This window comes from Garra rufa, chromosome 8 (genome assembly GCF_049309525.1).
Source record: "Garra rufa chromosome 8, GarRuf1.0, whole genome shotgun sequence".
Classification (NCBI taxonomy): domain Eukaryota; kingdom Metazoa; phylum Chordata; class Actinopteri; order Cypriniformes; family Cyprinidae; genus Garra; species Garra rufa.
In genome coordinates this window covers 47,734,688-47,749,514 of record NC_133368.1, presented here as the reverse complement: position 1 = coordinate 47,749,514, position 14,827 = coordinate 47,734,688, and the positions used below count along the sequence as shown (strand labels likewise).

General features: G+C 34.1%; 1 protein-coding gene across 1 annotated transcript in view; it reads left to right on the top strand.

Annotated features, from left to right (window-relative positions):
- LOC141341221 (E3 ubiquitin-protein ligase MARCHF4-like) overlaps positions 1-14,827 on the top strand; it is a 32,286-nt gene that overhangs the window by 11,361 nt on the left and 6,098 nt on the right. The window contains exons 2-3 of the mRNA XM_073846369.1: positions 12,930-13,085; positions 14,320-14,512. Coding sequence (XP_073702470.1) covers positions 12,930-13,085; positions 14,320-14,512 — 349 coding nt within the window. The remainder of the gene's footprint in view (positions 1-12,929; positions 13,086-14,319; positions 14,513-14,827) is intronic.

Sequence of the window (14,827 nt, the reverse complement as noted above, 5' to 3'; positions counted from 1 at the left end):
AGTGTATAATGATACAAAAGCTTTTTATTTCAGATAAATCCTGATCTTTGGATCTTTCTATTCATCTAGTGTTTTAAATATTGATAATAATAATAATAATAATAAAATGTTTCTTGAACAGCAAAGCAGCATATTAGAATGATTTCTGAAGGATCATGTGACACTAAAGATTGAAGTAATGATGCAAAAAATTTGGCTTTAAAATCACAAGAATAATTACAAATGACAATAAATTACATTTTAAAACATATGCAAATAGATTTTTAATTAGTAAAAAATATTTTACAATTTTACTGTTTTTGTTGTACTTTGGATCAAATAAATGCAGGCTTGTTGAGCAGAAGATATTTTTTTAAATCTTTGCGTTCAAAAACATTTGACTACTAGTGTATATGTACAATTTTATAAAAAATATATATTTTCAAAATAAATAAATAAGTTAAATAATAAAAATTAAAAACTAGATTATGGAAAGTCCAGGACAGTTTAAAACTTACATTTTAATGTTTGTGTTGATTTTACACTGTTTTTATGATGTGTCTCAACTTTTAAATAGACATAAAAATCCAGTTTTTATCAAACACCCCTAAAGCGCATCACAATTCTGTCAGGAGTGGCTGTTTTTAATCTCGCCAGCTAATTTAATTTAAAGAGTGTCAATCAGTGACATGGTTTCTCCCTCTCCTTGAAGTCTAGCTGAGAATCCCCCTCGAGTCTCCCTCCGCCCGGCACCGTCTCAGATGTTTATTTATTTCTGAGTCATACTTATTCATAATTCAGAGCGGCACACGACTGACACAGTTTTACAGGGGAGTTACAATCTGACTAAGGTACTCTGGGTTCTGCAGACCCATGCCGCACGCTTTTTCACACCCTTCAGGCTAAATGGCTGTTATTAGAGCTGGCAACCTTTTTGACGTGACATGCCATTTTTATTCTTATTTGATCACGCTTTCAGCTGCTCTGAGATCTGTTTAACACATCTGACCCTGTTTAAGAACATTTTGAAGGTTTATATGAAGTCTCAATCTGCATAACTCAAATAGAACATTATAAATTAACATTTTTCAATGCTTTACAGCAGCTCTCTAATATGTTCAACCCTTCTTTAATGAAAGGAATATTACTAAGTTGGGGTAATAACAGTATATAAATCTTGTTTTCTAAGAAGTCCATTAAAATGAACTGATTTTTTTCTGTAAAAAAGGGACAAATGGACCACAAAACCAGTCTTATAGCACTGGTGTATTTGTAGTAATAGCCAAAAATACATTTTATGGGTTAAAAAATCATTAGGATATTAAGTAAAGATCAAGTTCCATTAAGATATTTTGTACATTTCCTACTGTAAATATATCAAAACGTAATTTTTGTTTAGTAATGTGCATTGCTTCATTGCAATCATTCATCCAACTTCATTTGGAAAACTTTCTCAATATTTAGATTTTTTTGTACCCTCAGATTCTAAAATACAAATACAAAACCTGTACTAATTAAAAGAAAACAACTTGATGAAATGATTAAATCCAATATTTGATAATAATATTGCATGACAAGAAAGTTATAGGCAATTTTTTGTTGGCTTGTCATTTTTGAAACACCAGAAGTGCAACAAGGAGGGAAAAATACCTAAAAAGTAAAAAATATAGCTGCAAGCAGCGATTACTGGGGTTCAGTCACTTAAGGCATTTAAGCATATAAGGAAAAAGACACTACATTTTATTTATAAAAATATAATGTTTTTTTTTTTTTATGACTGTTATAGAACCAGCAGTGGTCCGATCCCCTTAAAACGTTGCATGCTTGTTTAGAATCACCTGTCACATGTGCTCAGCAGGTTTTCAGTTTTCCTTTAGGCTTCATAGGATTTTAGGTTAAGTTGGACAGACCCCTATTTCTAAACGAACCGTTATAGCTTTCTAAAGGGTAAATTTCCACTTTTTTTCGATAATTATTGTCCTAATAAGTCCAGAGAATTTTACTGCATTTTTTCCAGATTGAACAAAAAACCTAGGACTAGTTTGCAAAAGTAGCTTTTTATATCATCTCAATCATTTAACAAACAGTTTGATTGACAGCAGTGGTTATAGAGGCAAAGTTGTCTGGAATGAGGAGTTTTTTGCCTTTTACAGTGCTTACTAGTGTCAAAGCTCTGCGATTTTTTTTCCTGTGACCTCAGATTGAGCTCATAAGCACATAAGTGTTCTGAGTTTGGTTAATATATTTCATTACATTCAGAAGTTATAGGCATTTTACTAAAACTTTTGCTAAAATTGGGGTGAGCCTTGGTCACGTTGTCGGCGGTGGGAGTACTACCAACCCTCCAAGTTTCAAGTCTCTACGACTTACTGATTGGACTATACAATTAGTTTTACACTGAGATTGCTCATCCGTGACCTTTATAAGATTTAAAATAGGGTTTCAGCAAAATGTGAGCAAAAACAGTACGTTTTTAGTCCAATGCGATAAGAAAAACTTGCATTTTTAGAAAAAAAAAAAAGGGTTAGATGTTTTAGTAAATCCCCCGTCAGGACGATTGGAGTGAGCCTTGGTCATGTTGTACTAGCTACCGGTGTGAGTACTACCATCTCTCCAAGTTTCAAGTCTCTACGACTTTTGGTTTGGACTGCAAGTCCAGTTTAACATGGAGATCAGTGATCCATGACCATTCTAACATTTACAATGTTAGGGTTTCAGCAAAGTGTGAGCAAAGACAGTAAGTTTTTAGTCTGATGCAAAAACTTGCATTTTTAGAAAAAAAAAGGGTTAGATGTTTTAGTAATCTCATAAGAGCTGACAGTATCCAAAAGAGAGTGACACCACTTCATTAACTACTTCCGTTCACTTCTGGTTACATTATGTGCATGTAATGACAGTTGAACAATTGGGTGGAAAACTTAGGACTATTTCGCAAAAGTAGGTCTTTCAAAAAATGCTAAATACTCAAATATTTCGCCAGGCTCACGATCAAATCGGAGGCGTGCATTTTGTCCGGCATGAGCCAACGGCATAAGACACTTGAACCTGTAACTGACGGTTTAGGAGTTATAAGTGATTTCATACTTTTGGTCGCTGTAGCGCCCCCGTCAGGCTGATTGGTGCGAGCCTTGGTCAACTTGTAAGCAGTGTGAGTACTACCATCCCTCCAAGTTTCAAGTCTCTACGACTTAAGGATTGGACTGCACAATTAGTTTTACATGGAAATCGCTGATCCGTGACCATTCTAACATTTACAATCGGGTTTCAGCGAAGTGTAAGCAAAGACAGTACATTTTTAGTCCAATGCAATAAGGAAAACTTGCTTTAAAAAAAAAAAAAAAAAGGGTTGAATGTTTTAGTAAATCTCATAAGAGCTGACAGTGTCCAAAAGATAGTGTCATCACTTCATTAACTATTTCCGTTCACTTCTGTTCACTTTACGTGCATGTAATGAACGTTTGATCAGTTGGGTGAAAAACCTAGGACTATTTTGCAAATGTAGGTTTTTCAAAAAATGCATAATAATTAAACAATTTTGCCAGGCTCACGATCGAATGTAAGACATGCATTTTGTCCGGTGTGAGCCAAGGATTCCAACGGCATAAGACACTTGAGCTTGCGATTGATGGTGTAGGAGTTATGAGTGACTTCATACTTTTGATGGCTGTAGCGCCCCTGTTGTTCCGATTGGGGCAAGTCTTGGTCACTTTGTAGGCAGTGTGAGTACTACCATCCCTCCAAGTTTCAAGTCTCTACGACTTTTGGTTTGGACTGCACAATCAGTTTTACATGGAGATCGCTGATTCGTGACCATTCTAACATTTATAATAGGGTTTCAGCGAGGTGTGAGCAAAGACAGTAAATTTTTAGTCCAATGCAATATGGAAAACTTGCATTTTAAGGAAAAAAGGGTTAGATGTTTTAGTAAATCTCATAAGACTTGACACTGTCCAAAAGAGAGTGACACCACTTCATTAACTACTTCCGTTCACTTCTGTTCACATTACGTGCATGTAATGAACGTTTGATCAATTGGGTGAAAAACCTAGGATTATTTCGATTTTTTTCATGATCGAATGCATTTTGTCCAGCGTGAGCCAAGGATTACAACGGCATAAGACACTTGAGTCTGCAACTGACGGTTTAGGAATTATGAGCAATTTCATACTTTTGTTCCCTGTAGCGCCCCCCCATCAGGCTGATTGGGGCATGCCTTGGTCACATTGTAGGCAGTGTGAGTACTACCATCCATCCAAGTTTCAAGTCTCTATGACTTTTGGTTTGGACTGCACAATCAGTTTTACATGGAGATCGCTGATCTGTGACCATTCTAACATTCATAATAGGGTTTAAGCAAAGTGTGAGACAGTAATTTTTTAGTCCAATGCCATAAGAAAAACTAGCATTTTTAAAAAAGGGTTAGATGTTTTATTGAATCTCATAAGATCTGACAGTGTCCAAAAGAGAGTGACACCACTTCATTAACTATTTCCGTTCACATTATGTGCCCGTATTGAACGTTTGGTTGTCACTACCTTGAACAGGAGTGAAATGGACGGCATTAAACTCTTTATCCGCAGTGTGGCTCTCGGTGGAGTAAGTGAAACAGATTGTCACAGTTGTAATGGCTGTCTGATTTGTGCTGCTCACTCGCTGCCCTAAGAACACGGAGGTGGATTAGGCTGCAGGTTTGGACGCGCTCCCCGTCTCCTCCTGTGCCGCCCTCCTCCCATTGGCTGTTCCTGCTCTCCTCATACTGTCCGGCCAACTCGCTCCCACTAAGTCCATCTGCAGACAGGCCTGTGTCTGTACCAACACTCCCTTTCTATTTCCTCTCGACGCTGTGACGGAGGTAGCGCTCCTCTTGGCTGAAGGAGCATCGGGGTCGTGCTTATGTAATACTCACGTTAAGTTGAGCTCGAGGCGGCTTTTACTGTGAGCTCCTCTCTTTGGCAGAAGAAGCACGGATGAGATTTCTTGACTATTTTGATTGTTTAAGCTAGGCAGCAGTGCGATTAATGGAGCATTTTAGGTCTTCTCAGATGTTTCTCCTGAGGAATAAAAAACTAAATCCCATGTTATTCCTCCAAAGATCTCAACAATGTCTCAAACTGTGTTCAGATTTGAAAAGATACCAACATCTGTGATCAAAAGTAGAAATCTCGATTTAAACTCAAATATTTCTCATCAATGTATCTGAAGATCAAATAATCTGACTTTATGAGAAATAAAGGGACGTCAGAAATCTCAATATGAACTCAAACATTTATATATCCACATTCAGTGAGAGCTATGGGTTCATTTGTGGCTCACAAACTTAAAAAAAATACATTAAGTCTTTTAAGCTATGAAAGAGCCACCAATGAGCAATAAAATAATCACAAATGAGATCTCTTTTATATTTCAATTGTTTCTCCTAGGAAACTAATGGAGAACAAAATGTGTCTCCTGCTTCTCAGTTGTTTGTTTCTTCTGTGCAAAAAGACCCCAGTAATTTCAATGATCATAATATTGTCTCAAACAGTGCTCTGATTTGCCATAATGCTGAAGTCTGCATTGAAAAGTCAGAGATCTCAATATAACATCAAATATTTCTCATTAAAACATTAAATCAATTCAACATTACTGCTATTTTTAAAGCTCAGTATTTGAGAGTTTGCTCATTTACTGCTCAGGAGACATAATCGAGTTCTCAATATGAACTCAAATAGTGCTCATCAAATCTTCTAAGTAAATGCTATTCTCATTAGTTTTAAAGCTCATTGGTTGTTCATTCATTGCTCAGGAGATGAGAGTTTTCAGACATGTTATATTTAAGTAGCAACTTTTTCTCAGATGTTTATCACCTATGAACACTAACAAGATGAGGAAAAAGACCCCCATTGATCTCAATACTGTCTCAGACAACGCTCAGATTTGCCATAATGCCAAATTCCGTAATCAATCAAAAGTCAGATCTCAATATGAACTCAAATATTTCTCATCAAATCCATGCTGTTCTCTCATTAGTTTTAAAGCTGATTGTGTGCTCAGAAGTTGCACATCCATTGCTCAGGAGACATAAGAGATTTTTTAGACATGTTTTATTCAAGTATCAGCTTTGTCTCAGATGTTTCTCAAAAAAACAACCAATGAGCACTAACGAGATGTTTTTCATGAGAAAAAAGTCTGCATTGATCTCAATACTGTCTCAAACAGTTCTTAGATTTGCCACAATTCCAAAATTTGCAGTCCAAAGTCAGAGATCTCAATACGAACTCCAATATTTCTTGTCAAGTCTACTGTTTTCTCATTAGTTTTAAAGCTAGCGTTGTGCTCAGAGGTTGCTCATTCATTGCTCAGACATAATTGATTTTTTTATTAAAACATCAACTTTGTCTCAGATGTTTTTCATGAGGAAAAAGACCCAATTGATCTCAATACTTTCTTAAACAATGCTCAGATTTGCCACAATACCAAAATCTGCAATCAATCAAAAGTCAGAGATCTCAATAAGAACTCAAATATTTCTCATCAAATCTTCTAAATCCATTGTTTTCTCATTAGTTTCACTGTTGTGAAGCTAGCAACAAGATGTTTTTTATGAGGAAAAAGACCCAAAGTCTGCAATCAAGATCTTAATATCTCAAAATCTCAATATGAACTCAAATATTTCTCATCAAATCCATGCTATTCTCATTAGTTTTAAAGCTGATTATGTGCTCAGACGTTGCTCATTTATTGCTCAGGAGACATAACAAAGTTTCAAACATGTTTTATTTAAGTATGAACTTTCTCTCAGATGTTTCTCATAAAAAAAAAAAAACAACCTTTGAGCATTAACAAGATGTTTTTCATTAGGAAAAGAAGACCCCATTGATCTCGATATGGTCTCAAACAGTGCTCAGATTTGCTGCAATAACAATGTTTTCAATCAAAAGTTAGAGATCTCAATATAAACTCAAATATTTCTCATCAAATCTCCTAAGACCATTGTTTTCTCATTAGTTTTAAAGCTAGCTGTGTGCTCAGAGGTTGCTCATTCATTGCTCAGACATGATTGATTTTTTTTACATGTTTTATTGAAGTATCAACTTTGTCTCACATGTTTCTTATTAAAAAAAATCTATGAGCACCAACAAGATGTTTTCCATTATGAAAAAAGACCTCATTGATCTCAATACTGTCTGCAATCAAGATCTTAATATCTCAACATCTCAATATGAACTCAAATATTTCTCATCAAATCCATGCTATTCTCTCTAGTTTTAAAGCTCATTGTGTGCTCAGAGATGGCTCATTCATTGCTAAGGAGACATAATGGACTTTTTACACATTTTATTCAAGTATCAACCTTGTCTCAGATGTTTCTCGTAAAAAACAACCTATAAGCACCAACAAGATGTTTTTCATGAGAAAAAAGACCCCATTGATCTCAATATGGTCTCAAACAGTGCTCAGATTTGCTGCAACGACACAGTTTCCAATCAAAAGTCAGTCTTTTTTCGTAATGAAAAACATCTTGTTGGGTGCTCAGTTTTTTTTTAATGAGAAACATCTGAGACAAAGTTGATACTTGAATAAAACATTTGAGAAAATATTTGAGTTCATATTGAGATCTCTGACTTTTGATTGGAAACTGTGTCATTGCGGCAAATCTGAGCACTGTTTGAGACCATAGTGAGATCAATGGGGTCTTTTTTCTCATGAAAAACATATTGTTGGTGCTGATGGGTTGTTTTTTTTTATGAGAAATATCTGAGACAAGGTTGATACTTGAATAAAATGTGTAAAAAGTCCATTATGTCTCCTGAGCAATGAATGAGCCATCTCTGAGCACAACTAATGAGAAACTAATGAGAAAACAATGGACTTAGGAGATTTGATAAGAAGTATTTGAGTTTATATAGAGATATCTGACTTTTGAATGAAAACATTGTTATTGCAGCAAATCTGAGCACTGTTTGAGACCATATCGAGATCAATGGGTCTTTTTTCGTAATGAAAAACATCTTGTTGGTGCTCAGTTTTTTTTTATGAGAACATCTGAGACAAAGTTGATACTTGAATAAAACATTTGAGAAAATATTTGAGTTCATATTGAGATCAAATACTTCTTATCAAATCTCCTAAGTCAATTGTTTTCTCATTAGTTTTAAAGCTAGCTGTGTGCTCAGAGGTTGCTCATTCATTGCTCAGACATGATTGATTTTTTTTACATGTTTTATTGAAGTATCAACTTTGTCTCACATGTTTCTTATTAAAAAAAATCTATGAGCACCAACAAGATGTTTTCCATTATGAAAAAAGACCTCATTGATCTCAATACTGTCTGCAATCAAGATCTTAATATCTCAACATCTCAATATGAACTCAAATATTTTTCATCAAATCCATGCTATTCTCTCTAGTTTTAAAGCTCATTGTGTGCTCAGAGATGGCTCATTCATTGCTAAGGAGACATAATGGACTTTTTACACATTTTATTCAAGTATCAACCCTGTCTCAGATGTTTCTCGTAAAAAACAACCTATAAGCACCAACAATATGTTTTTCATGAGAAAAAAGACCCCATTGATCTCAATACTGTCTCAAACAGTGCTCAGATTACCGCAATTATTGCCGCAATAACACAGTTTCCAATCAAAAGTCAGAGATCTCAATATGAACTCAAATATTTCTCGTCAAATCCATGCTATTCTGAGTTTTAAAGCCCATTGTGTACTCAGAGGTGGCTCATTCATTGCTCAGGAGACATAATGCAGTTTTCAGACATGTTTTAGTCAAGTATCAACTGTGTTGATTTGCATCTCTCCTAATTAAGTTGTAATGTCAATAAATGAAACTTAAATGAGAGCTCCATTATGTATCTAAAGCTTTGAATGAGCAAACTCTGAGCAATAACATCCAGATCATTACTGCACCAGTTTAACCTCAACTGATCTGATCTGTGTTTTCATGTTCTGACCTGAGAAACAGTTTTGAAACATTTAACTGGCGTTCTGTTTATACACCAGAGAGAAATGAGAGGGCACGTTGTGTGTGCGAGTGTCGATGTCTCTCAGCGTGACGCTAGCGTTAGTGTTTGCGCGTTTGCTCGAAGGTGAGCGCTCACACTGCGCCGCACCTGTTCCTGTGTCTGCTCCTCAGCTACGCTTCACAGACACCATAGTCAGGATGTCTACATCCATCCGCATTCGATCAACACTGTCATCTACACACAGCAGAGCAGAGTATTACACACGCATAAGTCACTACAACACAGTCCAGTAGTAAATATACTACACTAGACACACACTAGAGGCTCTGGTCCAAAACATACTGAGCTGCCTACTGACAAAAACCAGATTCAACCAGTCTAAATTAGTTTGCCGAGGGTGTGTTGCTTAACTAACGCCAGAATACTCTAATATGCACACAAATTGACAGCATACATATATACTGAGCAGAAAAGTCCATTTTTGAGATGTCATAGTACTACAGTACTGAATGATTTATTTATTTGATTAGCAATTAATTCCTATCCCAACACAACAACGTTGAAATGTAAATTAGGGAGAGAAAACAATAAATGTGACCCTGGACCACAAAACCAGTCATAAGGTTAAATTTGACAAAACTGAGATTTATACATCATATGAAAGCTCAATGAATAAGCTTTCTATTGATGTATGGTTTGTTAGGATAGGACAATATTTGGCTGAGATACATCTATTTGAAATCAGAAATCTGAGGATGCAAAAAAATCTAAAAGACTGAGAAAATCACCTTTAAAGTTGTCCAAATTAGGTTCTTAACAATGCATATTACAAATCAAAAATTACATTTTGATATGTTTACAGTAGGAATTTTACAAAAAATCTTCATGGAACATGAACTTTACTTAATTTCTTAATGATTTTTGGCATAAAAGAAAAATCTAAAATTTTGACCCATGCAATGTACTTTTGGCTATTGCTACAAACATACCCCAGCGACTTAAGACTGGTTTTGTGGTCCAGGGTCACAAATTATATATGATTTACTAAAAAACAGTAGTTTACTGTGATTTTCAAAGTTTCTTATGATCCAGTAAATAATAGTTTACTGTATATAGTGCACTTAAAAGTCATTCTGAATGTCTAATTGTTGTATAAAAAGTTCAAAAGAGCAGCATTTATTTTAAATGTCTTTGCTTTCACTTTTGATCAATTCATGCTTCTTTGTTGAATAAAAATTGTACTTTCTTTCAAATGGTAGTGCAGTTCACCAAAAAATTTGTTTACTGTATATAGTGCACTTAAAAGTCACTCTAAATGTCTAAAAGAGCAGCAATTATTTTAAATATAAATATTTTGTAACATTATAAATGTCTTTGCTTTCACTTTTGATCAGTTTATGCTTCCTTGTTAAATAAAAATAGCAATTTCTTTCAAATGGTAGTGCAGTTCACAAAAAAGTAGTTTACTGTCATTTTCAGAGCTTCCAGTAAGTAGTAGTTTACAGTATTTAATGCACTTAAAATTCACTCTGAATGTCTAATTGTTGTATAGAAGGTTCACAAGAGCAGCATTTATTTTAAATATGAATACTTTGTAACATTTTAAATGTCTTTACTCTCACTTTTGATCAATTTATGCTTCCGTGTTGAATTCAAATAGTAATTTCTTTGTAGTGCAGTTCACCAAAAAAAGTAGTTTACTTTATATAGTGCACTTAAAAGACACTCTGAATGAATGCTGGCCTTTAGTTCTCTTTTTCTACTTAAAATTCCTACAGTGTCCATGAGGAAGATAAATGATTTGTTCTGAATTTGTCAGTTCACACACTTCATTTTTCATTATGTCTGAATTGTTAACTGCAGCTTCTACAAAGCCAAGATAAAACAGTGAATAAGTGCTTTGTATTGGAAAAAGCGCAGATAATAAAAGCTTTTTAAAAATACATTTACAGCAAACAAAAGAAAAATATAACACTAGAATTAACCCTATAAAGCCTACTGTATTGTATATTTGATGCATGCATTTCTAAGGTCTATAAGTGATCAACCTGATCAAAATTTGCTAAAAATGGTTGCATAGGTTTACTGTCAATCTCTATTAAAGGCTTTATGTCATCTGATTGATAGTTTAGACTGTTTTAGCAAGTAAAAGGCCTATAAGTGCGATTGTACAAACTTCCACCTTTGGTTTTCGGTTCACATGTCTTTTTGTCTGAAATCTTTGCTCATTTTTATAAAGTAAATGCAAGAATAACTTTTATATATTTAGTAGTATTTTAAAATGAACACTTACTGGACTGAAGCAGCTTAGCTTTACTTGGTTATAATCTTTTTGGAAAAATCTGGTTCAAATGGGAGTATCAAATATGATCAGGCTTTTGAGGAAGGATTCATTCACGGATCATTGTATTGCATTATATGTTTGAATCATTTAAATCTCATCTTACTAAGACATATTGATCATTTTATAATTTTATGCAAGTATCTGCTATAATGTTATAAAGATTTCATTGATTTCTTCCACTTTTGTCCATGTACAGTTGACGTCAAAAGTTTACATACACCTTACAGAATCTGCAAAATGTGAATTATTTTACCAAAATAAGAGGGTTCATACAAAATGCATGCTATTTTTTATTTATTACTGACCTGAAGAAGATATTTCACATAAAACACGTTTACATATAGTCCACAAGATAGATACTTGAATTTATAATAATTACCCCTTTCAAAAGTTTACATACGCTTGATTTTTAATACTGTGTTGTTACCTGAATGATCCACAGGTGTTTTTTTTTTTTTTTTTTTTTTGTTCAGTGATAGTTGTTTATGAGTCCCTTGTTTGTCCTGAACAGTTAAACTGCCTGCTGTTCTTCAGAAAAATCCTCCAGGTCCCACAAATTCTTTGGTTTTCCAGCGTTTTTGTGTATTTTAACCCTTTCCAACAATGACTGCATGATTTTGAGATCCATCTTTTGACACTGAGGACAACTGAGGGACTCATATGCAAGAAGGTTCAAACACTCACTGATGCTCCAGAAGGAAAAACCATGCATTAAGAGCCGGGGGTGAAAACTTTTGAACAGAATGAAGATGTGTACATTATTTCTTGTTTTGTCTCCATATCATATTTTTTCATTTAGTACTGCCCTTTAGAAACTACAGAAGATAGGTGTTTCTCAGAAGACAAAATAAGTTAAATTTACCCTGATCTTCAAATTACAAAAGTTTTCAACCCTGGCTCTTAATGCATGGGTTTTCCTTCTGGAGCATCAGTGAGCATTTGAACCTTCAGAAATAGTCCCTCAGTTGTCCTCAGTAATTGTTGGAAAGGGTTCAAATACACAAAATGCTAAAAAAACAAAGAATTTGTGGGACCTAAAGCATTTTTCTGAAGAACAGCAGGCAGTTTAACTGTTCAGGACAAACAAGGGACTCATGAACAACTATCACTAAACAAAAAACACAGCTGTGGATCATTCAGGTAACAACACAGTATTGAGAATCAAGGGGGTGTAAACTTTTGAACTGTTTTTTTTTTTTTTTATAAACTCTATTATTATTTTACTATTCTACTATTAAACTATTATTTTCTCTTGTGGACTATATGTAAACATTTTTATGTGAAAAATCTTATTCAGGTCAGTACTAAAAAAAAAAAACATTTTGTATGATCCCTCTTATTTTGGTAAATAATTAACATTTTGCAGATTCTGCAAGGTGTTTGTAAACATTTGACCTCAACTGTACATTTCCTCCATATTCTCACTATATCATACCATATGAGCCAAAAAAATAAATGAAAAAAGCCACATATACAAACTTAGTATACAAAAAGATATGACTGACTATTGTTCCATATGTCAGGCTTTACAGTGTTAATATTCCCTTCATTCTGTGTGTTCAAAGTAATGGAGTGTTTACTGAGTGTCAAATGTCTCTTTATCCAGAATATCATCACAGCTTGTGTGTAACTGTGTGTGTGTTTCAGGGTGAGCTGTTGAGCCCGTGTCGCTGCAGCGGCTCTGTTCGCAGCACCCATCAACCGTGTCTCATCAAGTGGATTAGTGAAAGAGGCTCATGGACCTGTGAACTCTGTTACTACAAGTATCAGGTGATCGCCATCAGCACCAAGAACCCGCTACAGGTAAAACATGTCAAAACAACTTAACTAGGCACAAAACTAAATTCTTGTACTTTTTAGGAAGATCCTTTTCATTAATGTGTACTAAGCACATACACTACCATTCAGAAATTTTGGTAAGGTGAGGTGGAATAAGATTTTGCTCACAGAATTTTGATTTGAATAAAAATACAGTAAAACAGTAAAGTTTTGAAATATTATTACAATTTAGAATAGATATTTTATTTGCGAATATATTGTAAAATGTAATTTATTCCTGTGATGAGCATCATTACTTAGTCTTCAGTGCCACATGATCCTTCAGAAATCATTCTAATGTGCTGATTTGCTCCTTAAGAAACATTTATGATTATTATTAATGTTGAAAACAGTTGTGACGCTTCATATTTTTGTTCCAACAGTGATACATTTTTGTTTTTCAGGATTCTTTAATGAATAGAAAGTTCAAAAGACCAGCATTTTTTTGAAACAGAAATCTTTTCTAACATTATAAATGTCTATACTGTCACTTTTGATCAATTTAATGCATCCTTGCTTAATTTCTTTAAAAAAAAAAAAATCTTAATGACCCCAACTTTTAAATGGTAGTGCACTAAACAAAAACAATACTGTATTTGGTCATACTTTTTTTTTTTTATTATTATTAGCAACATCACAAACGATAAAACTAATGTGTAGTTAGTGTATCTGTGTGTATCTATAACTACACAATCACAAGGGTCTAGTAAGTCAAGAATCATGTTGTTTCATTAGAGCAATTCAAACCTAACTAAACCTAACTAACTGTGTGGCTGATTCTTGATTAAAAAAGAATCAGTTCTTAAGAATGATTTGTTTTCAAATCATGAAATATTTGAATCATTTAAATCTAGCATTTAAAAAAAGAATTTTTGAATCATTTAAATGTAACATTTAAATTTTTTTTTTTTTTTTTTTTTAATAATTTAAATCTAAAGTTTAAAAAAATATTTTTTGAATCATTTGAATCTAGCTTTTGGATTTTTTTAATCATTTAAATGTAGCATTTGAAATTGAATTTTTCAATGTAGCATTTAAAAATAGATTTTTTTAATCATTTAAATGTAGCATTTAAATGGAATTTTTAAATTATTTAAATCTAGTAATTGTATTTGTTTCTGAATTAGAACTAACCTTGAATCTCAATTCTAAAGAGTAGAACAGAGAAATACAGTAGCACTGAAATTCTCTTTTGTGTCTCTTTTGTGTTTTAATAAAGTGGCAAGCAATTTCGCTCACCGTCATAGAGAAGGTCCAGATAGCGGCGGCGATCTTGGGTTCGCTTTTCCTCATCGCCAGTATTTCGTGGCTTGTGTGGTCGTCTCTCAGCCCTTCGGCCAAGTGGCAACGGCAAGACCTGCTATTCCAGATCTGTTACGGGATGTACGGCTTCATGGACGTCGTCTGTATTGGTATGTACAGTAAGGTCTAGTTAGAATTCAGGTATAATTAGTTGTATAAGCAGTTAAGCAGGAGAGATTAAGCAAGAGAAATGCAGGGTAAGTATGCATTTAAAAGCAGAAATCATTGACACACTGTGTCTGTATTGAACTGCATTTAACCACAAAAACCCAACATACATTATATTGCCAAAAGTATTGGGACACCCCCTTCTAATGAACAGGTTTATCTACTTTAGTCATTTCCATGAGCATAGAATGATATTCTAGGGTACTGTGTGCTTCTAATTTAATAGCAACAGTTTGGACAGGACCCTTTGCTATTCT